This window comes from Phacochoerus africanus, chromosome 4 (genome assembly GCF_016906955.1).
Source record: "Phacochoerus africanus isolate WHEZ1 chromosome 4, ROS_Pafr_v1, whole genome shotgun sequence".
In the NCBI taxonomy this organism is placed as follows: Eukaryota; Metazoa; Chordata; class Mammalia; order Artiodactyla; family Suidae; genus Phacochoerus; species Phacochoerus africanus.
In genome coordinates, this window is record NC_062547.1 from 102,472,045 (window position 1) to 102,496,683 (window position 24,639).

The 24,639-nt window shown below is 39.1% G+C and overlaps 1 protein-coding gene across 1 annotated transcript in view; it reads left to right on the plus strand.

The window, feature by feature from the left end:
- RHOBTB3 (Rho related BTB domain containing 3) overlaps positions 1-24,249 on the plus strand; it is a 61,125-nt gene extending 36,876 nt beyond the window's left edge. The window contains exons 8-12 of the mRNA XM_047778317.1: positions 221-341; positions 7,727-7,900; positions 10,637-10,803; positions 15,417-15,513; positions 21,312-24,249. Of these exons, the coding sequence (XP_047634273.1) occupies positions 221-341; positions 7,727-7,900; positions 10,637-10,803; positions 15,417-15,513; positions 21,312-21,427 (675 nt within the window). The 3' untranslated portion in view covers positions 21,428-24,249. The remainder of the gene's footprint in view (positions 1-220; positions 342-7,726; positions 7,901-10,636; positions 10,804-15,416; positions 15,514-21,311) is intronic.
- The last annotated feature ends 390 nt before the right edge of the window (positions 24,250-24,639 follow it).

Here is a 24,639-nt window from a genome sequence, read left to right on the forward strand (position 1 = left end):
CTTCACTGCTGTGAGTGCAGCGTAGTGCAGTGTTGCTCACTGACAGGTAGCAGATATTCTTCAGGGTTGAGCTTCCATGAAAACTGTGAGCAGAGATGGTAATCATTACTTCTTTAGACATTTAGCACAGTTTTCCAAATTCTCTAGCCAAATTATCAAAGCATAGTATATAATGTTTCTCTTTGTTTTTTGTTTTGTTTTGTTTTGTTTTCTCTTATAGTTTAATTGCCTGAGGAACTGCAAAACCTATCAAGCCAGAAAACCTCTGTGGTTTTATAACACTTCCCTCAAGTTTTTCCTTAATAAACCGATGCTTGCTGATGTTGTCTTTGAAATACAAGGTATAGTTCAGTTTTTACAAAATTCGTTATTCATTCACTTTTTTTCTTGTTTTCTTACCTAATTTTCCATTTTATCTTTGAATATTTGTAGGAAAGAAATGACTGTTCTCTATTGTAGGATGTAGATTAACACTGCTTGCCTATCTACAAAAATTTTCTTGGGAAATGAAATATTAAAATAAATTATATTTTCATGAAAACTTTTAAAATTATAGTTGACTTCTAATATGCTAGTTTCTGTTGTACAACAAAGCGACTGAGTCATACGTTCTTTTTTATATTACTTTCCATCATGGTCTATCCCAGGAGACTGGATATAGTTCCCCATGCTGTACAATAGGACCTTTATTGTTTATCCATCCTAAAAGTAGTAGTTTGCATCTACTGACTCCAGACTCCCAGTCCATCCCACTCCTTCCTTCACAACCGCAAGTCTCTTCTCTATGTCTCTGAATCTGTTTCTGTTTTGTAGATAGATTCGTTTGTGCCATATTTTAGATTTTTACATATAAGTGATATCATATGCTGTTTGACTTTCTCTTTCTGACTTACTTCACCTAGTATGATAATCTCGTGTCATCTGTGTTGGTATTATTTTATTCTTTTTTATGGCTAAGTAGTAATCCATTGTTACATGTGCTACATCTTCTTGCTTTTTTTTTTTTTTTTTTAGCTTTTTAGGGCCATACCCATAGGGTATGGAAGTTCCCAGGCTAGGGGTTGAATCAGAGCTGTAGCTGCCAGCCTATGCCACAGCAACATGGGATCCAAGCTGCATCTGGGACCCACACCACAGCTCACAGCAATTCCAGATCCTTAACCCACTGAGCGAGGCCAGGGATCGAACCTGCAACCTCATGAATACTAGTCATATTCATTTCCCCTAAGGCACGACAGGAACTCCCTGTGCTACTACATCTTCTTAATCTGTTCATCTGTTAATGGATATTTAGGTTGTTTTTTCATACCTTGGTTATTGTAAATAGTGCTGCAGTTAACATAGAGGTGCATGTATCTTTTTTGTCCAGATATTTAACCAGGAGTAGGAATGCTGGATCTTATGTTAGATCTATTTTCAGTTTTCTAAGGAACTTCCATACTGTTTTCCATAGTTGTTACACCAATTTACATTCCTACCAACAGTATAGGAGGGTTCCCTTTTCTCTACACCTTCTCCAGCCTTTATTATTTGTAAATTTATTAATCATGGCCATTCTGACCTGTGTGATCATACAGATCACTGTAGTTTTGATTTGTATTTTTTGTGGTAATTAGTGATATTCAGCATCTTTTCATTTGCCTACTAGCCATTTACATATCTTCTTTGGAGAAATGTCTATTTAGGTCTTTTGCCCATTTTTCGATTGGGTTGTTTGTTTTTTTTGTTAAATTGTGTGAGTTGTTTGTATATTTTGGAGATTAAGCCCTTGTCAGTTGAGTCCTTTGCAACTATTTTCTCCCATTCTGTAGGTTGTCTTTTTGTTTTTTTCCTTTGCTATGCAAAACCTTGTGAATTTGATTAGGTCCCATTTGTTTTTGTTTTTATTTCCATTGCCTTGGGAGACTGACCTAATAAAACACTTGTGTGTTTTATGTCAGAGAATGTTTTGCCTATGTTCTCTTTTAGGAATAAGAAATTCATGTTTTCCTAAGTTTTTTTTTTTTCTTTACTCAATGCTTCATTAACTTTTAGGGACCAGCAAGGGATGAGAGTGATATTACATTGTATGTTTATGTGTAAAATATGTATATGTATATACATATATTCATATAATTATATATTTAATATATTAATATATTTAACATATTTATGTTTAATGTATTTATGTTTAATATAGAAATATTAAATATACATTGTATATTTTTGTTTGTGTATTTCTCTAAGATCCTAGCTTTTGAGTCATGTGAACTAGTCCTCTTAACATTATATTACCCCTAGTTTATATTTTCAACTCACTTCCTTTTTAACTGAGCAAAAGGAACTACTCTGGTTGAGGGTCATGCCTGGCTTACATCCGTAGATACTGCTGTGTTTACTCTTCACAGGACTCTTATCACCAGAGCAGCTGAGAGGTGCTTTTTATCTCTGTAAGAAAGTAATGCTGCATAATTTTCATAATGATGAGCTGTTTTATTGCCCATTATTGAGTAGTCACTAGCAGATTGAAAACATAATCTTAAGAATGAATTGTGAAATACTTTCAGTAATGCAAGAAGTCTAAAAGGAGCTATTGCCAATGAATTAAGTGCAACTTCAGGTGGGCTATTACTAACAGGAAGATTTAATTTCATGGAAGACATGTATGGCAGCTAACAGTCATTTACTTTTTGAAAATTTTCCCCAGAAAGATTCATTTCACTTTTAACTTTGGTCACTTGCCAAGACTGAGAGTGAATTGGAAACTTTCCAAAGTGCCTTTGGATAAACTCCTCTGAGCAGCTGCAGTGAGAGTGTAGGCCACTGAGAATGGGATAGTAAGTGACCTTGAAATTATATAAAATACGATTTGGAGGAAAAAGCTAACAGGAGACCAAATTTGCTTGTAATCTGCATAGTAGGCACTGACATCAAACATTATGTTAGTGTAACCTACTGAAAAGATTTTCAAAGGGAATATGCAGTACTTGAAAGTATATGTTATATTAAGAGAAAAGAAATAAGCAGCGATGTGGAGAATCCTTTCTCATATTGTCCATGATTCCACCTACCACCCCTTTGCGGGCACCTACTCGCCCCCCACCCCCCACCTTTGCAGAGGCTGGATCTGCAAGGGCTCCTTGTAATGTCTGTGCTGATGCTGCATAGCAGCTGCTCTGGTGCCCTTTGTAGCCTCCTCAGCTCAATAATCAAAGCTTCCAAGGGAAACAGCAGAGAGAAGCAGGAATGGGTGGAAGCAGGGTCTGGTAATTGCTTCTCTGCCATCAGCTAGAAGGGAGGCAGGCTGAGCTCTGAGGAGTGTGGGAGGGCAATTTTGAGTTCCTAGAAGCAGCTGTGTTGTCTGCTGTGGAGGAGGGTCTAGAGCCCTAGCTCTAGCTTCTGCTTTGCATTCCAGCCAGTGTGTGTCCTTGAGCAAGTCCATAGTATGTCTGGCCTTGAGTCTTCCCATTTGCAAAGTGAAGAAAGTGAACCATGTAGATTCTAAAAGGTCCTTTTGAGTGTTAAGCTTGATAAGATGGTATTGACAGTTCTGGTTGGGGTCTTGCTTGGGTACGTGTTTACTATATAATAGATTTGACTGTGTTTATCTACATTTCTGGTCTTTTGTTTCCTCATCTATAAATTGGGGAAGCTAATTTCTACCTGGGAGAATGGTGAGCAGTCATGGGGATGGAGATGGTGCACATAAAGGGATATGGTGAGACCTGATGAGTAGACCTTACTACTCTTCCACTACAGTGGCAGCCAGCACTGGTGGATTGCTACACTTTTTCATCCTGGACCCAAGGTTGCAGCACATCTTTAAAAAAATGTTTCCAAGAGTTCCTGTCATGGCTCCGCAGAAACGAATTTGACTAGCATCCATGAGGATGCAGGTTTGATCCCTGGCCTCACTCATTGGGTTAAGGATGAGGCATTGCCGTGAGCTGTGGTGTAGGCCGGCGGCTACAGCTCCAATTCGACCCCTAGCCTGGGAACCTCCATATGCCACAGGATGCGTCCCTAAAAAGACCAAAAATGAAATGTTTCTGGCATCACCCACAACTGACTGAAGTTGACATGGGATATAAAACCTATTTACCACCCATGAAATAGTCATCAAATATACAGATACACAAGTTTATATGTATACGTACTATCCCCAGTTTATTTGCGTTTTCATCTTTTTCCATTAAATAGTTTCTTAAAAATAGCAGTTCTAAAAATATTCATGATAACCTTTTAGATCTGATGTAGAAAGATATGTTTCCTTTTGATATTTGTGAAAAATACTTTTACAGAGTTACATTCAGTCTTGTTTACTTAATACATATTCTAAATCTCTCTTGAGCTAGGCAAGTTTCCTGTTTTCAGAATAAAACAAAAAATGATTTAAACATTTCATTTTTGAAACTTGGCAAATAGTATGAAGAAAGTATGACAAATGTAGTGTTTTATTTTAGTGTATAATAAAAAACAAAAATCTTTGATAATCTATGCAGATACTAGAAAACATGGGCTTTTAAATTTTGTTTCACTCTTAAAACTCTTTCCTTAAAAAATTTAACAGCAAATTTAAAATAAAATTTAAAAATTTCCTTTTAAAAATATAATAGCAATTAAATACTGCAGAGGAGAGTTACTTTCAGCCTTGATATTTTCAAAGGACATGTTTATCTTTTAACTAGAAAATTAATGTCCTTTCCCCCAGAGTTTTCTTCAACTCTATCCTATTGCTGTTGAGTAAATAATCACTGTATTATTTTTATTCACCATTTATTTATTTTTGCCTTTTTAGGGCCACACCTGCAGCATATGGAGGTTCCCAGCCTAGGGGTCGAATCGGAGGTGCAGCTGTTGGCCTACACCACAGACACAGCAACACAGGATGCAAGCCGCATCTGCAACCTACACCACAGCTCATGGCAATGCTGGATCCTTAACCCACTGAACAAGGCCAGGGACTGAACCCACGTCTTCGTGGATACTAGTTGGGTTTATTAACTGCTGAGCCATGATGGGAACTCCTATTCACCATGTTTTATACAACCCTTATACATTTATACAGTTTATATACAATGTTTTGCTGAGGTGTTGTATTACCGTTTCACAATGGACCAGTTTATTGGTACCAAAACAGGAAACTCCAGAAATGGATGTTTTCTTGATTGGAAATACAGTAATTTTTCAAACTAAATCCAAGCTTTCCAATTTTCAGGCTAAATGGGTAAGGTACTGAGTGTTTTGGTGCTGGTTTTGTAACTCTGTTGTAACCATATTGTCAATGGACAATTTCTGTTACTATTTCAAGTTTACCTATCAGATTTCTTTTTCATCTGCTACTATCTTCTAAGTATTTGTGGCGAAAAATTCCTGTGCTTAGGCGTTCCAATCGTGGCTCAATAGTTAACGAACCCGACTAGTAACCATGAGGTTGCGGGTCGATCCCTGGCCTTGCTCAGTAGGTTAAGGATCCAGCGTTGTCATGAGCTGTGGTGTAGGTCACAGACGCGGCTTGGATCCCGTGTTGCTGTGGCTGTGGTGTAGGCCGGCGGCTACAGCTCTGATTTGACCCCTAGCCTAGAAACCTCCATATGCCTTCGGTGTGACCCTCAAAAGACAAAAAAAAAAAAAAAGAAAGGAATTCCTGTGCTTAACTCAAATGATGTTATCTAGTTTAAGCCATACTTCTTTCTTTTCTTTTTTTCATGGTTCCCTATTTCAGATTTTAGAACTTTAAAGTTACAAGTCAAATTGCATTATTTCTTTTAATTCTGTTTTCTGCCATATATATATAAATATATCCAGTGTGCTTTAGGTATTGAAACTGGTCATCCCCCAGGCATGGACACTGTAATATTAAGGGCAAGTGACCTTAAGGCAAAGAGAGAGAGAGGGGATGGGGGGAGCGCCCCAGGGGGGGTTGCCTGCCAGTAGATGCGAGGACCTGGGAGGAGAGAGGAGGACTCCTGGGGCTTCTCCCTAAGCCTGTGGGAGGTGTGCCTGTGCAGACAACAGTGCCAAGCTGTGAGTTTGCAGCTGGCACTGTCAGGCAATGCCTGTGGATCCTGAGGGATTATTGGCTTTGGAGAAAGTCACTGGGCTTATGTGCAACTTTTTTCTTCTTTGGTGAGCTAGAAGATGTTTTGTTTGGCATTAAAGAAGATGAAGAACCCCATAATTGTAAATATTTTAGAAAAGAATATATAGAAATATGAGATTTGTGGGGAGGTGGGGAGCTGCATGGGTGGGCAAAGCTGAGTGATCTGGCTCCTAGAGTTACATTCTGGAGTGGGACAGTTTTTTGTTTTTGTTTTTGTCTTTTCGTCTTTTTAGGGCTGCACGCACAGCGTATGGAGGAGATTCACAGGCTAGGGGTCGAATCAGAGCTATAGCTGCCGACCTATGCCACAGCCACATCAGTGCTGGATCCGAGCCGCCTCTGCAACCTACACCACAGCTCAAGGCAAAGCTGCATCCTTAACCCCCCTGAGCGAGGCCAGGGATCGAACTTGCATCTTCATGGATGCTAGTCAGATTCATTTCCACTGAGCCATGCGACAGGAACTCCTTGAATGGGACATTTTTGTCACTTAAATTGGCTGTCGTGCCCTCCAGCAGACTAAAAGTTTAGCTGATGCAAACCAAGGTAGCCCAGTCTTTCTTTCTCTTCTTTGTACCTCCGATACCAGATGTGGTGACTGGCATGTGATGGGTGCTTGATGATGATCTATTGACCTGATCTAGACTAAACCGAAGGCTGGCTGTGGGTTTGTGGTTTCCTGAATTAGTGGGAGTGGTGAGAACTGCTTCTCTACCCATGAACCCCAGGCCACGTGTGTCCCCAGTGCTGTGAGTTTAATGAGCTTCAGTGAGGGGTAGAGGCTGAATGGCCTTTAAAATTTCCCAGAAGCAGATATTGTTCATATAGGAGAGAGAGGGTCAGGGTTGGAGTTCCTACTGCAGCAGAGACTAATATCCAAGATGATGTGGGTTAGATCTCTGGCCGCAATCAGTGGGTCGGGGATCTGGTGTTGCCGTGAGCTGTGGTGTAGGTTGCAAACACAGCCCAGATCCCAGGTTGCTGTGGCTGTGGTGTAGGCTGGCAGCTGTAGCTCCAATTCAAGTTGACATCTAGCTTGGGAACTTCCATATGCTGCTGGTGAGGCCCTAAAAAGAAAAAAGCAGGGGACAAGACCATCCCCTTCCTTCTAGGTGTTCCCCTTGTGACAAGAGATTTCCTTGCTGTTTCTGCTGTGATCTGTGGGCTGCTTAGGCTGAGGGTGGTTTGTTTTCCTGTTTCTGTTAAGGGGAAGCTTGACTAGGACTGTACTGTGAGTTTGGCTAAGAAGAGCAATGGCTGTATTTCCTTGGGAGGCACTTGGACAGGGCTGGGCGTGGTATTTCAAGCCAATCGAAAAGAATCAATGTTTTGTTATAAAACCATAAAGCAAAATACTTCATTCCAGTGTTTCTATCTTCAGGAAATAAAAACTGAGTAACATATAATGGGCTGATCTGTGAATTATTGGTTTCAAAGTCAGCTTTTGAACTGTCTGAATTTTTCAATTTATTTGAACACTACAGAGTCTCTGAATTAATGCTGGTTATCATGCCCACATTTGGTTTCTGAATATCAGCTTAGCTGTGCTTAATGCCATACCATTCTAATTAGAGGGAAAATTGGTAGGAAAATAACTGTGCCAGTTTGTCTCACTTGGCTTTGTTTCCCTTTTGAACCTTACAGGTATGACAGTACCAGCCCACCGGGCCATCCTGGTGGCCCGTTGTGAAGTGATGGCCGCCATGTTTAATGGGAACTACATGGAAGCAAAGAGCGTTCTGATTCCAGTCTATGGTGTTTCCAAAGAGACTTTCTTGTCATTCTTAGAATACCTGTACACAGACTCCTGTTGCCCAGGTCAGCCGTTAGAAACACTATATAGTATCTCACAATTCTTTCTTTTCTGATACCCCATTTTGAGAAATTGCTTTCTATGAAATCTGTTTTCGTTTAAGATTTTTGAGAATTGGGATTGTGCTAATAACGAGGTGATGTTGGGACAACAATGAGTTTTCAGTCAGTTCAAGTGAAGGAGCAGTGATTGGGTAACTCTTATGGCTCTCAGACCCTGGGATAAGTTCACATGTTCCAGCCAGTACCAATAGCATGGTGATCACTGTAAGCGCCCTGGAATGGAGGTGTCCCCGTGGTACCCAGTGGCTGCTCCAATTCTACAGACTGGAGCAGAGAGCTCCTTGGGACACTGTCCCTTTCATGAGGAAAGAGGTGGGCATCTGCTTTTATGGCTCTGACTTTTCTGAATGAGGCACTTTTAAGGACGTTCCATTTTTTATTATTTATTTATTTATTTTTTGCTTTTTAGGGCTGCACCTGTGGCATATGGACTTTCCCAGGCTAGGGGTCGAATTGGAGCTGCAGCTGCTAGATTGTGCCGCAGCCACAGCCACAGCAACACGGGATCTGAGTCACATCTACTACCTACACCATAGCTTATGGCAACACCGGATCCTTAACCCACTGAGCAAGGCCAGGGGTCAAACCTGCACCCTTATGGATACTAGTCAGGTTTGTAACCTGCTGAGAAACAAGGGGAAATCCCAAGTAATTTCAATATTCTGAGATTCCTTTGATCATCTCTGGCCCAAAGGATGTGGGGTTTTTTAAGACCTTTTTCTGATTTCTCCTAGAGTCAGACTCTCCTAAAGCTGACTTATCCAAAAACTTTTCCTGAATGGTTTAGAATACCCAGTGAACTATAGGATTTATTCCCGTGTTCACGACTATTGACTAGAAACTGTGTATGGCAGCTACAGGTGGGAACAGGTCTTGCAGGTTTCCTGCAGCTGAAGGCACATGGGAGAGATTACAGAATCCTTTCATCAGACCTGGCTGGAGTCTTGGATGCAGGAATGCAGCTCCTTTAATCAGTCTTTATCCTTTGGCCACCAGATGGCTCCCACCGCAAACATAACTGGAATAAGCCCTTAGTCCAGGAGCCTGAGACCTTGATTGTACAACCTGGCCAGGCAGCCTGGCAAATATAAAAAGCAAGCACACATTTCAGACCATACCTCTGTTCAGGTTTACTGCTTTAATTTTAGATTTTTAAAGACTTCCAGTGTTTGTTCTTAAAATCTCCTAAGTTTTAAACAAGTCCTGAGCCCTCTAGTGAAAAGCTTCAGATGTTCTAAATCAGAAAATTCTTCTTTTAATTGGACTAATTCTGGTCTTGCGACTAGCTGTAGAGTATTTTGAAGCCAGTTACAGTTGTTCCTTTCAGTGTTAAGCCTGGCTTATCATTTCTACTTAATGAAAGCTTTGATTGTCATCAGAATAGGTGTTATTATGTATTTGATTATTTCAGTATTAGCAAATTTGTATATTAAATTTAAAAATTTGATCAGATTTGAAATCATAAGGAAATTTGGTTTCTCAATAATCCTCTCGCTAGAGTAATTGGAGCTTTAAGTTTTATCTTGCTAATGAGAAAAACATACTCAGAAAAGCAATAATAACTATAAGACAAAACACTTTAAAAATTAGTAAATGGTGAACGTATAGGGGGACATGAGTCAAAATGAGTAATCAAAAAGTTAAGCTGGATACTAGAATATTTGCATTGGGAAAATTGGAAAAAGGAAAGTAATCTATTCATTATGATATCATTCATGCCATTCTTGGTTCCTAACTACAAAAAGATGTAAGGAATCTAAGGAGGGACCAGAAAAAAATTACATGAAAATATCAGACTTAGGGAAAAGTGTTAAACTAACAATCAGAGAAACCTGGGTGACCGCCAGGGTTGAGAGAAGAGGGAAATGGGGAGTTATTGCATAAAGGGTGCAGAGTTTCATTGGGGAAGAAGACAGTTTTGGAGAAGGTAGTGATGATGGTTACACAACAATGTGAATGTACGTAATGCCACTGGATTTTACCCTTTAAAATGACCAATGATAAATTGTGTTCATTTTACCATAATAAAAACAAACATGCCTGGGGACTAAAGCCAGAAGAGGAAAAATGGCAAGAATTTAGTATAGCTAGGAGTTTCCATTGTGGCTCAGCGGTTAATGAACCCAGCTCGCATCCATGAGGACGTGGATTCCATCCCTGGCTTCGCTTAGTGGGTTAAGTATCTGACATTGCCATGAGCTGTGGTGTAGGTCATAGATGTGGCTTGGATCCCACAGTGCTGTGGCTGTGGTGTAGGCTGGCAGCTATAGCTCCCATTGGACCCCTGGCTGGGAACCTCCATATGCCACAGGTATGGCCCTGAAAAAAAGCAAAAAAAAAAAAAAAGAATTTAGTATAGCTAGCAGAAAGAAGTTCCCATAGCCCTGGAGTGGATTATTAAGGGCAGTTGTGTAATCTCTTTCTTTGAAGAATTAAAAACAACAGCAGTGATGACAGACTGACTTCTGAGCGCGAAGGCTTGAATGAATTTGTTTTAAAATGGAGTAATAGTGTAGACTGCTGACTTACTCCTTCAAGGCTTTTTCTAGGTGTTCTATTCTACATTGGATCATGGAGTCAGCAGTTTGGTTGGTTTTGTTTTTTGCTGTTGTTTTGTTTTTAGATGGTAAAAGAAATGGTTTTATTGTCCATTTTCTTTTATTTCTTTTCTTGCATCAGCTGGCATTTTCCAGGCAATGTGTCTCCTGATCTGTGCAGAGATGTACCAAGTATCCAGACTGCAGCACATCTGTGAGCTGTTCATCATTACACAGCTGCAAAGCATGCCAAGCAGGGAACTGGCATCGATGAACCTTGATATAGTTGATCTGCTCAAAAAAGCCAAGGTAATTGGCCCTATATCTGGTTGTTGGATTAAAAAAAAAATTTACAAAAGTGATATTACTCTAAATTTTTTTCTGTTTATTAAGAGATATATTAGTGCTTGTCTTAGTTTAGAAATTTGACTAAATGAGGTAAATGTGCCCTCACAGCAATTTCTGCTGTTAGGTAATTTCGAAGCATGGGGTTTTGGGGCCATCCCTTTCTAAGGAGGTAGGATTTACCAATATGGAATTTTCTCAACTGAATGGTAGCTCTCATTAGAGTCGGTGCTGTATTGTTTCATATAGGCATTATAGGAAATAGAATTTACATTGAAATTCCCTCAGTTGTTTACCTCTTAAGGTTCCTGAAAGGAGAATAATGAGATTAGTCCATACATACTGATACAGATGGTTAGGCTGAACTCATTTATCTGTTCATCCATACACTTATTTAACCAACATGTTTTGAAGTTCTTCTGCTTGGTTGTAGGAGATATTGGTGTATTTCATCAGTTTTTTCAAACACCTTTTGTTGAAATGTCGCCTTGTATGAGGAGTTAGTCTATATTCCATTCCCTGCCCTAAGACAGTTTTAGGGCTTTGCAGTGGTCATAGCATTAAAGCTGAACCTTCTAAGTCTTTTTCACAGGAATATGTTTGATCCACCATTACAAACCATTAGGATTTTGTAAAATATTATCTGGCATACAACGTATTGGCTGTTCCTATAAGCTCTTGCATCCAGAAGAGGAAGATATGACAAATTTGCCTTTATCCACATTGCTAAAACAGAGCCATATAATGGGGCAGAGGACAGACTCTGACAGCTAAAAGCTTGCCTCCAGGCTGAGATGAATTCATTAATCAGTATATACTTCTGAGCATGGAAGGGAATTCATTTAAAGCATCCAGGTCTTCTTTTATTGTCTCCTAGCTATTTTGGAGTTTATTTCTCTCATAATCAAGTCTACAGACCCTGTGTATTTAATATTAGGGGAAAAGCAAATTTAAAAAATTTGAGTAACTGATCTCTCTTTGTAATAAATTTACATTAAGCTTGGGATTAGTAGCTTTCCTCTAGATTTAGTTTAAAAATTTTTTAATTTTTTCCTAGCATTTTCACAACCTCAGTTCATTTTTGATGTATCATTTTCATACTTTCTTTTTTCTTTTTTTTTTTGTGTGTGTGTGTCTTTTTGCCATTTCTTGGGCTGCTCCCGTGGCATATGGAGGTTCCCAGGCTAGGGGTTGAATCGGAGCTGTAGCCACCGGCCTACGCCAGAGCCACAGCAACACGGGATCCAAGCCTCGTCTGCAACCTACACCACAGCTCACGGCAACACTGGATCCTTAACCCACTGAGCAAGGGCAGGGATCGAACCCGCAACCTCATGGTTCCTAGTTGGATTCATTAACCACTGCGCCACGACAGGAACTCCTCATTTTCATACTTTCTAACAAGTCTGTCATACTTTTAAAAAATGAGCACAAGTTTCTCTTTCTTTAGCTTATAGTATCCTTTTAAATATTTCATGCATAAGAGAACTCCCTGCATGGTTGCAATAATCTCTTGAACTGCCCCCCCCAACACATACAGACACACCCAGCACCCCCACACCATTCCCCATCAGCATCATTTATAATTGTATTGTCAGAAATTCTTCCTGACTTGTTTTTCCTGAATCTGAAATGTGTGAGTATCTTTATTTTTTCCTTTAAATTTTAGAAGTCTAAGATACTACCTGTTCTTGAATTTTACTATTGGTTTCTGAAAACTTTTCTATTTGCTAAGATTCAGCCTACATTTATCAGTTTTCCTTTAGTCTATTCCTGATGGTCCCTACTTTGCAAATTATGAATCACAGAAACAGGATAATTTTCTTCCTATTTCTCTTCAAAGCTCTCAGGTTGAGGTTCCACTTCACCAGCCAGTTCATCTGTTTGTCGGACTTTAGTCAACCTTTCCTTCATTGCTTCTCTGACTTCTAGGAGGTGAAATTGCCTTTTGGCAGAATTAGACTTACAGTAGCCCTCTGAATAACTGAAATTTCCAATCATTCTATCATCTCTGCCAGCTTTGTATTGAGTATCAGGAAAGCATCATTGACACCTTTGATATAGCTAAGTAGTTGAGGTATTCTCTCACTTCTGCTGGAACTTGCCCTAACTTCTCTCAATTCTTTATTGTGAGTCTACCTTCAGGTTTGTGTATTTCCATCAAGTTGGAATCTTGGCATAAACAGAGGCCTTTTCCCCTTAAACAGATCAGTTCCTTATTCCCCTTTAAACCTTATCTTGGCAAACTTTGGTGATTCCTATGAAGTCCTGTTTACTCTCATATTAAAATTTTAAGTTCAACTTCTTACTTAGAATCTGTGCATTAATATTTGGCTGCTTCAGGCCCCAAATTTGCTTCTGACCTTTTCCTTGTGAGTTTCTGGGTACCGTCTCCACCATTATTATTCTTCACAGGGCTGTTAGATGCTGCAGCATTTGGTTTAAAGCTTTTTTTAAATGTCTTCTTAAATTCTTTTGTTTATTTCAGCTTAAACCACTTTCTCAAGACAGTGAAAATTCTTCCAAAAATGTAATTTTTCCAGTGAAAGGCATTCCATCTCTTGCCAAGAGCCCACAATTATGAAATCTTAAGTCTTGTTCAAAAATAAAATTCTGCATTTGATCTACTTTTTTGTAGCCAGCTATTCATTTCTGTGATCTCCTTCCTCTTTCAAAGTCACAGCCCTTAGGCAGTGTTGTGAACATCTTTTGGTAGGTTTTCTCCTCTGAGTTAGCCATCTAGTTCCTCTGGTGGCTTCTGTTAAAAATAGCTACATATTCCTGCTCTATTCCCTTGAGATCACTCAAACATTTATCTGCTAAAACATAAAGTGAAAAAAGATTGTTAAAATGTGATATGCTGTTAGATGAACTATAAAGTCTCTTACAATTAAAATTATGATTTTCTATAATGAAAATCAGAGAGACCTATAAAATTTACGTTAAAATATTCCCACAGTATAACCTTTTAAAAGAATAATCCTTGTGTTTTACAAATTTTTCTTCAAGTTAGCTTTATTTATTTGCTTCTATAGTATTTTTAAGTATCCTTAAAAGAGCTATATTTAGGAATTCCCATTGTGGCTCTGCGGGCTAAGAACCTGACTAGTATCCATGAGGATGCGGATTCAATCCATTCCTGGCCCTTTTCAGTGGGTTAAGGATCCAGGGTTGCTCCAAGTTGGCATAGGTTGTGGATGCAGCTCAAATCTGGCGTTGCTATGGCTGTGGTATGTAGGCTAGCAGCTGCAGCACCAATTCGACCCCTAACCCGGGAATTTCCATGTGCTGCCAATGTGGCCCTTAAAAAGACACACACACACACACACACACACACACACACACAGGGAAAAAAAAGAGCTATATTTAGCCTGAAGGTGCAAACGCCTCAATGCACATCAACAGATGAATGAGTAAACCAAATGTGGTGTATAAATACAATGCAATATTACTCAGCCTTAAAAAGAAATGAAATTTTAATGCATGCTGCAACATGGATGAACCTTGAGGACGTTATGCTGAATCAAATAAACAAGTCAGAAAAAGAACAAATAAAGTATAATTTAACTTATATAAGGTACCTGGAATAGTCAAGTTCATTGAGAGAACATAGAATAGTGGTTACCAGAGACTGAGGTTAGGAAGAAAGGGGGGTTTTGTTTAATGGGTATAGAGTTTTGGGTTGGGATGATAGAAAAGTTCTGGAAATAAGTAGTGGTTGATGGTCCCACAATGATGTGAATGTACTTAATGCCCCTGAACTATCCGCTTACAGATGGTTAAAATGGTAAATTTTATGTTATGTATCTTTTACTACAGCAGTAATAAAGAGAACTATACTCATGTTCCAAAGTTGCCTGCCAGCAAGTTACTATAATCTGAATTAAGTGGTTAGGTGGATTAGTGAGTGTCCCTGGGCTGGCACCAAGGTCATGATGTCACGGCCAAGTTTCTGAGTTTCCTTTCCATTAGCTGTCGGAACTCAGGGCGATAAATGTGCTGGAAACCTCACTCAGTGTAATAGTACATCCCAGTTAAAAGCAGCTGTTTAGGCATAACCTTCTCATGGAGATATTTACACATTGAAACCCACACCCTTTGGTTGATGATGTTTCCTTCTCAAACTATTCTTTGGTTTTCTCTATAGGTGAACGTGTTGAGATATGGCCAAGTGTATACCTTTGCTAACCATAATCTTTCTTCCACACAGACATAAGTGCACTTAGTGAAGGCCATGACCGTAGATTAAAAGCTTAAACGAAATCCTCATGAACCTCCAAGAGTCTGTTACCCACAGACACAGTCGTGCATCTGCTTAAAGACGTTCAGCCACTCCGGCAGCCATAGCTTGTTCTTCATTTGATTTGGTTTCTTCATTGATGTGATCTTATGATTATTTATTAGTAATGCACCCTTTCCCTTTTTGTTCTCAGAGCAGGCTGAAGGCTGTAATATATTCAGATATATTAAACAAGGACTTGGGCCCTCTGTGAGTTTCTCTAGACCATTCTCTCCATCTAATCATCATATCAATGGTGGTTATGTGCAATATTGTTCACTTTCCTTTTTTCTTGCAGTTTCACCATTCTGATTGCCTCTCCACCTGGCTGCTTCATTTCATCGCCACTAACTACCTCATCTTCAGTCAAAAGCCTGAATTTCAGGATCTTTCAGGTAGATTGCTAATAACTGTTTTGAAAACAAAACTTTATGTTTTTGTTCTTGGATTTGAGAAATGACTTGTAAGAATAGTAGTTTTAAAAAGTAAAAAGTCAATGTAATACATTCCTTTAAGTATGCAGTATGGTAATTGAGGATACTTTAACTTATATAATAACCTATCTTATGCAAGAAATTTTCTAATGATTGTTTTACAGCTCCCATCCATTTTAAAGTACATTTAAAAATTTTTCTAAAGTAGGAGTTCCTGTTGTGGCACAGTGGTTAACGACTCCAACTAGGAACCATGAGGTTGCGGGTTTGCTCCCTGGCCTTGCTCAGTGGGTTAAGGATCCAGCATTGCCATGAGCTGTGGTGTAGGTCGCAGACAAGGCTTGGATCCCATGTTACTATGGCTCTGGCGTAGGCTGGCGGCTACAGCTCCCATTGGACCCCTAGCCTGGGAACCTCCATATGCCACGAGAACGGCCCAAGAAATGGAAAAAGACCAAAAAAAAAAATTTTTTTTTTCTGAAGTAGAGAGATAGGAGTTCCCGTTGTGGCTCAGTGGTTAACGAATCCGACTAGGAACCATGAGGTTGCGGGTTCTATCCCTGCCCTTGCTCAGTGGGTTAAGGATCTGTCATTGCCATGAGCTGTGGTGTAGGTCGCAGACAAGGCTCGGAACTCGAGTTGCTGTGGCTCTGGTGTAGGCTGGTGGCTACATCTCCAATTAGACCCCTAGCCAGGGAACCTCCATATGCCACAGGAGTGGCCCTAGAAAAGGCAGAAAGACAAAAAATAAAAATAAAAAATGAAAAATAAAAAAATAAAGTAGATAAAGTGGCCTCAGATGGTGGCATTGGTTGTGATAAATGGAATTTGGTTTTAACCACCTAAGTCAGAAACAACATTTAAATAGTACAGCTTTCTAAATTTTTTTCTTGTAAGGAAAAAAATATCCCTTATAGGTCTGTTTTGCTGATATCTCCTGTTTGTATAGGAGTCTATTACATTGCTTGGCAATAATGATTCTTTATTGATCAAAGATTGTTGCAAAGTTTACTGAGCAGAGAGTATACTTAATGTGATTTTTAAAAGATAAATTAGAAAGATTAAAAGCAATCAAAGGGTGAGTTTCTGTGTGCTGTATAAGATGAAAGAAAATAAAATAGAATAGTCATCAGAGTAGGCTGTTTAGATACGAGGGTTTGCTTGTGTTATTGCCTAGAATAGACTCAAGGAATAATCGTGTTAAAAGGAGAAGGAAATTAACCATCTCCTAGTCAAGTAGTTTCAAACTCTAAAAGGTGAAAGGAGTTTCTGTTGTAGCACAGTGGAAACGAATCCAACTAGGAGCCATGAGGTTCAATCCCTGGCCTTGCTCAGTGGGTTAGTGTTGCTGTGGCTGGGCGTAGGCCAGCAGTTGTAGCTCCAATTAGACTCCTAGCCTGGGAACTTCCATATGCCATGGGTGCAGCCCAAAAAAGACAAAAGACAATAATAATAATAATAATAATAAAAGGTGAAACCTCCTTGGAGATGCCAGAAGGTCTTGTGGGGTGGGGGCAGAGAGTGAAGCGGGTGCAGGAAGGAGAGGCTGGTGTGTGCAGTTCCTGAACTCCTCCCCCCAACCTTCATCCAGAATAATTCCACTTGTATCTGCTTAAATCTTAGAATTCTACTTAAAATTTTGCTTGTAAAAGAGAATCTGCTGCTAAAAGATGTGTACATCTCTGGTTTCATTCAGCTACTTGTTGTGCAGTTAAGGAAACCAAGAAACCCATAGTCAGTTCTTGGCAGACATATTGGGAGAGTATTTAGCCAGTCAAAAAACATCATATGCCTATTGGGAGCCTCTCTACATAGAATTTAACTACTGGTGCAGAGGAGTACCATAGTAAATCAAAGCAGAGTAATAGATAGTTAATAGCCATTTACTTTGTGCAAGAAACGAAGTCCATTCCTAAGCCTAATGTATATTTACACTGGGTGTTAACAGGGGCATTCTTACATAGTTATTCTTTAAGGAGTCAATTAAATATGAAATAAATGAACATTTTGGGAGTTCCAGTCGTGACTCAGTGGTAACAAACCAGATTGGTATTCACGAGGACTTGGGTTCAATCCCGGTCTCACTCAGTAGATTAAGGATCTGGCATTGCTGTGAGCTGTGGTCACAGACATGGCTCAGATCCCTAGTTGCTCTGTCTGTGGTATAGGCCAGCAGCTTTAGCTCTGATTCGACCCCTAGTCTGGGAACTTCCATATGCTATGGGTGCAGCTCTTAAAAAAAAAAAAAAAAAGAATAGAAATGAACATTTTGATTTTAGGGTCACTTGCGTTATGCCACCTGAAGTCACCTTCATTTGTAAAAGAAGAGTAAGATGATTTTCCACTCACTATTTTGTGTAGATGTATGATACACATAGAGTACTATTACAGCCTTGGGAGAAAGATGCTCTGGGAATCCTTTGAGTTATTCATTTTCATTTTATCATACTATTTATGGAATTGCCTATAACTATGTTATGACCACCTGACATAGTGAGAGGCAGGACTCCAAGGTGTAATTTGAGAAGGCAGGATAAGAAAATGAGGCAGTGTTAGTGATTCCCTTTGATGGGAATTAGAACAGTATCATGAGTGCTCTGAGTCTGCGGTGCCTGTTCATGTCCAGGACCTGCTGTGCTTGGGCAGAGGAAAAAAGCCCCTGTCGGTAAGGGAGAATGCAATAGTCTATGTCAGCAGCTACAAACCCACAGTCTGGGGGTTGAATATAACTTGTCAAGGGGTTTTATTTGGACCACATGGATTATAATTTAAAAAAAAAATTTTTTTTAAATTTTTTTGGGAGTTGCCATTGTGGCTCCATAGTTAATGAATCCGACTAGTATCCATGAGAATATGGGTTTGATCCCTGGCCTCGCTCCATGGGTTAAGGATCTGGCGTTGCTATGAGCTGTGGTGTAGGTCGAAGAGGTGGCTCGGATCCTGAGTTGCTGTGGCTGTGGCTGTGGCTGTGGCTGGCAACTGTAGCTCTGATTCTACCCCTAGCCTGGGAACTTTCATATGCCGTGGGTGCAGTCCTAAAAAGACAAAAAAAAAGAAAAAGAAAAAAAAAGAAATATTGGGGCACAGGATGCTCATTAGGGGAGGTATTATAAAGGAAGCCTCCAGCCTTCCACCCATATCCACGTTCTAGAATTCTGACCGCCACCCTGACTACCACTTTGACTACATAAAATTGAACCATCCTTCCCTGACCTCAGAGAAAAAACTCTATAGTGCAGTCGCTTGGGAATTTTCTCAGTGAGCCAACAGATAACTACTCAGTCATGCTACAGTGTCTTCCACCAGTCAGAAAGTCCCACCCATGCCCCAGAGATTTCTAAACAACTTTCTAGCATCTAACTCTTAAATATGCAGATTAACTGAGGATCAACAGATGTTTGAGGAAGTGTCCAATGTGAAAGATGAATACCAAAACAAAGTGAATAAAAACAGAAGAGAGGGGACTTATAGGAACAAAGAGTAGAAGAGAAACTTAAAAAAAAAAAAAACCCAAAAACCCTATAATTAATATCCTCCAAAAATAAGAGCTACAACTATATAAAATAAGTAACTATATAAAGTAAATAACCAACAAGGACCTATGGTAGAGCACAGGGGACTCTACCCAATACTCTGTAATAACCTATATGGGAAAAGAAGCTGAAAAAGAATGGATATGTGCGTATGTATAACTGATTCACTTTGCTCTACACCTGAAACCAACACAACATTGTAAATCAACTATACTCCACTAAAATCTAAAAAAAAAAAAAAGGAATAAGAGATAAATACTCATAAAGCAGGGATAGAATGCTATAAAAAGACACTATTCATAGAGACAGACAGGAGAATGGTGGTTATTGGGGCTTGGAGGAGGGCAGAACAGGTAGTTGTTTGATGTGTATAGAGTTTTAGTTTTACAAGATGAAAAGAGTTCTAGAGATTGGTTAACAACAATGTGAATGTACTAACACCACTGAACCATACACTTAAAAATAATTAAAATAGTAAATTTAATGTGACGTGTATTTTACCATAATTAAAAAAAAAAAAAACCCGAAGAACAAGAAGTTGCTCTTGAAAATTAGAATTAGGATAGCAGGGAGTTCCCGTCGTGGTTCAGTGGTTAACGAATCCAACTAGGAACCATGAGGGTCAGGGTTCCATCTCTGGCCTTGCTCAGTGGGTTAGGGATCTGGCATTGCCGTGAGCTGTGGTATAGGTCATAGACTCGGCTTGGATCCCGAGTTGCTGTGGCTCTGGTGTAGGCTGGTGGCTGCAGCTCCAATTAGACCCCTAGCTTGGGAACCTTCATATGCCATATGCCACGAGTGTGGCCTTAGAAAAGACAAGACAAAAAAAAAGAAAATTAGAATAGCAAACAAACAAAAAGAACTAGATACATAGCAGAGTTGAAGGATAAAGGTAAGGAAATCTCCCAGAAAGTAGGACAAAAAAGACAAAGAGACAGGAGAGAAAGATTCTTTAAAAAATTAGATGCTTGGGAGTGCCTGTTGTGGTGCAGCAGAAACAATTCTGACTAGTATCCATGAGGATTCACGTTCGATCCCTGGCCTTGCTCAGTGGGTTGGGGATCTGGCATTGCCGTGAGCTGTGGTAGAGGTCTCAGTTGCAGCTCAGATCCCATGTTGTTATAGCTGTTGCGTAGGCTGGCAGCTAGGGCTCTGATTCAACCTCCAGCCTGGAAACTTCCATATGCCCCAGGTGCGGCCCTAAAAAAAAAAAGAAGAAAAAAAAATTTGGAGGCTCAATACAGAAGCTGAAGTATCTGAGTAGAAGAAGTTAATACAGGGGAAAAAAAGAAAAAAACATTGGGGAGGAAATTATTAGAGAAATAATACAAGAAGTTCTCCCAATAATGAAACTGTCGACAGATTCAAAGGGTCTGCTAAGTGCTCAGCTTAATGAGTAAACAGGGTCCATTGTTGGGACATGCACGAACACTGACTATAAACAGAAAAGCCTAAGCAGAGTTAAAAAACCCCCAGATCCTTTATCAACTGTGAATCAGAATGGTAGTAATTAACAGCCTTGGAAACTAGAAAGCAGTGGCATAGTCTTCGACATTCTGAGGGAAATTTTCCACCTAGGATTCAATGTTCAACCAAATCACTTATCGTGTGTAAGGATACATTAAAGATGTTTCATCACAAGCAAGGTCTCAAAAATACTTCTATGTATGCCCCTGGCCTTGCCAGGAAGCTAATGAAAGTTGTGCTTCACCAAAACTAGAGAAAACAGAGTGAAGGATCTGGAGGCCAGAGGTGGAGGGAATCCCCCAGGACAGCTGGCAGCAGAGTTAGAAGGAAGCGGGTACAGGTTCAGAAGAGAGGGGTCTCCAGTGTGGCAGCAGCAAGGACCGGAAGGGCTTGGTTCTCTGATTGCTGTGGCCCCATGGAAAATAGAATGGAGAGGACTTTAAAGAGTTCGGAAGGTTGAATTAGCTACTGAGAAAACTAAATGAAAAAAGACGAAAACATGTCTCCTGTCTCCAGGGAAAACAAATCTTGTTTGGGAGCAAAAAAAAAAATGTAACCAAATACTACTTGATGAAGCAGTGACAAGAAGTATATAATTGTAAATCACAGAATAAGTTAAATCTGGATGACTGAGGGCAGGAGAGGGAGTATGCAGCAGAGTTTGGATCTCATCTGTTAAACAGGAAACCAAGAGTTAATATTGAAACTTGATTCCAAATTAAATATATGCAATTAATATTCTTTCTCTAAAAATTTTAGTGGAAGAACGCAGTTTTGTTGAAAAGCACAGATGGCCATCGAATATGTACTTGAAGCAGCTTGCCGAATACAGGAAGTATATACACTCCCGGAAATGTCGTTGCTTAGTAATGTAACCTGGAAATTTCGTATGCATACACTTTTTCCTCTTACTATGAAGAATCGGATACTTCTGGGTTCCAGTAAAATCTTGTGGCAGAAACCAATGTGGGAGTTAAAACAAAATATCACGTAGAGCTTCATGTGTTCATTAATTCTCTTTGAAAAAGCTACTGTTATGATCTTAAAAGGGAACAGAGTATATACTGTAGGCTAAAATTAAGACCATCTTAGTGTATAAAGCTGTTGTACAGCTGTTTTTTCCCTTGAAGATGCCCTGTTGCTTTAGTGATATTAATACCCCTCCCAGTTAAGAAATATTTAATTTAAAGAAATCAAGTGGAATTAATACAGAAATTTCATCATGTTTGATTAACTGCTCGATTAAAATAAGGGCCAATTGAAGACCCAGTGTGACTATTTCTATCATAAAAAATCTAGGAGAAGACTGATCAAGCTGAGATTTTAGAAATATAAGTCTGCCTGGGATTTTGAAAGTGAAATGGCCACTTCGTTGTAATCAGTGACAGTGTTTGAACCATCATGAAAAAAAAAAAATCTAGCTTTTATATGGGCAACTGGACTGAGCCACCTTGTCGATCCTCTGGAATTCTGATTAGGCAAGAAATCTATATAGGGCTGGGTTTATGGCCATGTAACCTGTGTGGTCACACAGGCCCCTTGCTCAGAAGGGCCCCATGCTTGGTTCAGTGCTTTGCGAGCTTAAAATTCTTAATAATATTTGAAGAGGGGCCCTGCATTTTCACTTTGTACTGGGCACCCCTGCCAGTTAAGTATATCTCCTAGCAGGGTATGTTTTCTTGTGCAAGCAAATGTTATTCTGTGTGAAAGCAGAAAGGAGGTGCTGACAGTAAGCAAAGAGAAGAAGGCTTGCTGAAGGAAGAGATACAGACTTTCCCATCCTTGGTGAAGTCTGTGCTTCCCAGGGCCTCCCTCCTCTGCCACCCTGACTGGCAAGTGACAAGTGCGTCCTGTTGGCTTAGCTGTAAAACGCTCATAGTTCTGGCTTTATCACAGGTGAATAGTTTCTTGATCATTCTCTAAGACTAGGATATTGGCAAAAGTGACTCACCAGTGTGACTTTGATATTCATTTACATAATCGCTCCTAGGAAAAGAGGCTTCCTGGAGAATTTGCATTCAGAGGCCTAAGAGTTTTGTTTTTTGTTTTTTTTTCTTTTAATGTGTTTAGTAAGATTAAGATGCTAGTGGCTTGAATTGTGTGAATTCTTTCTGAGGACCGAAAGGTTGTTTGATGAGGAATAGCATGAGTCTTGTCCTTCAAGATAATGTAGTAAGTTAAAAGAAAGGATATAAATCCAGACTTCGTACATGTAGAAAAAATGTAGGCACTAGGATAGAAGACAGATCGTTTCTCCTGTATCATATGCCAACAGAAGTAATTATATCAGAAGCTCACAAGCTGAGAGATGAAAAACTAGATTACCATGTATTGTTAGTATCATTTTCACCTGTAATTAATACATTGGGATATGTTTTTCTTTTAATTTCCAATGACTTTAGAATACACATAATTTTTCTAGGTGTTCAATAGTTTGATTAAGCAGTTTTATACCATAGTATAAACATAATACTCTACACTTAGTCCTTGAATGTAACCAGCACCATCAGAGTAAAACAGTAAAAATCCTCTACAAATATCATCCAAGAAACCTGATTTCAATTGGATTGTACTGATGGAGATTACTGGAATGCCTTTTATGATTTTTGTATTTTACTCAGTTGAGTTAATCAACTATTGGCAGATCCCATTCGACAAGGATTAGCATTGGAAAAAATAAATACTGCAGTAGATTTCAAGAAATTCATTTATGTTTTAGACCTTTTAAAATACGGTGATAGTCTTGTGCTTTTCACAAGGATATTCTTACACCCACATTATTTACAGCACTTAATATTCTAAGTCAGTTACTTGTAACCTAGAAAATTGAAAAATAAAAGTTCTAAAGCAAAATATTTTCTTGAAAATAGTATTTAACATTTCAGTAGACCATAGATAGTCTTTGGGTTCTTGGTCCCAAGTGGAAGTTGGGTTTGGGAGCTGGTGCTCTGTGGTATGGAGCATGTAGTTTTTATTATGAAGGCGAGTGCCTCAAACACACGGGTATCACAGCTCTCCTGGGCTAGTCAATGCAGTAATCAAATTAGTTTTTAAACCTAGATTCTTCAATACCGTTGAATTAACTTAGTTTAAAGTTAACAAGGACATTTTTTTAAAACCTTAAACACTATCTTGGAGAAATGAGTGTTCTTTTTGAGTTTTTCTAACTGAAAAATTATTTCTAGATGAATGTATGCTTTGTGCTGATCTCTGCTTCAGTATATTTACCACTCATTTTAATTAGAGTAATTACTGTATGGTAGAACTAAGGCCCTTTCTTTCTGGGCCAGGTTTTCACCTTATATAACCCTTTGTAGACTTCTGACTACTCTGTGTTTATACTGTAGGAGAGTAGGCTTATAATCTAGACGGTTCAGTAACATAGCTGAAACTCACCCTGTCTAAGCCAACATAATGGCTTCATATTGGGCAGAAGAAGAAAAACTGAATTAGGTAAATTTGACTTCCCAGACAGCTGAACTTTTCAACTGTAATTCAAAAACTACACTACACTGATATAGTTATTTAGACACAAAAATGTCCTCAAGAGTATTTTATTTAATTTAAAGCATCTGTTGAATTCAATCTTTAATAATTTTGCAAAGATGGGTCTGTGTGTATTTTAATATAGCCTGACCTGAATTTATATGTTTTTAGTTTAGTATTTAACATTTTTGTAACAAATAAACCTTTTTTTTAAAACAAGTTTAATACAGTGTCATGTAATTATTTTACCTTGGATGTTGAATTGCTGAAGTAAATTTCGGAAAACTGCCTTGTATTTCTAAAGCATGATTGTGTTTCATGGCAAATTTCTGTTATGTGTAAAATACTTAGGATGTTGCTGATATGATAAATGTGTGAGATGTGATAAAAAAAATTGATAACTACCTTTAACTGCTGGTAGCAAAATTTCTCTTAACAAAACAACTGCAATTATTTAGAAAAATGCTTTGATAATTATGTAGCACAGAAGTGAACCCCTATAGGCTGGAGTATTGGCTGGGGTCAAGACTTTTGAGAAGGAAAAGCAACTCTACATGATAGAGGGTTAAGAATTTGAACTTGGGGAGTTCGTATTGCGGCT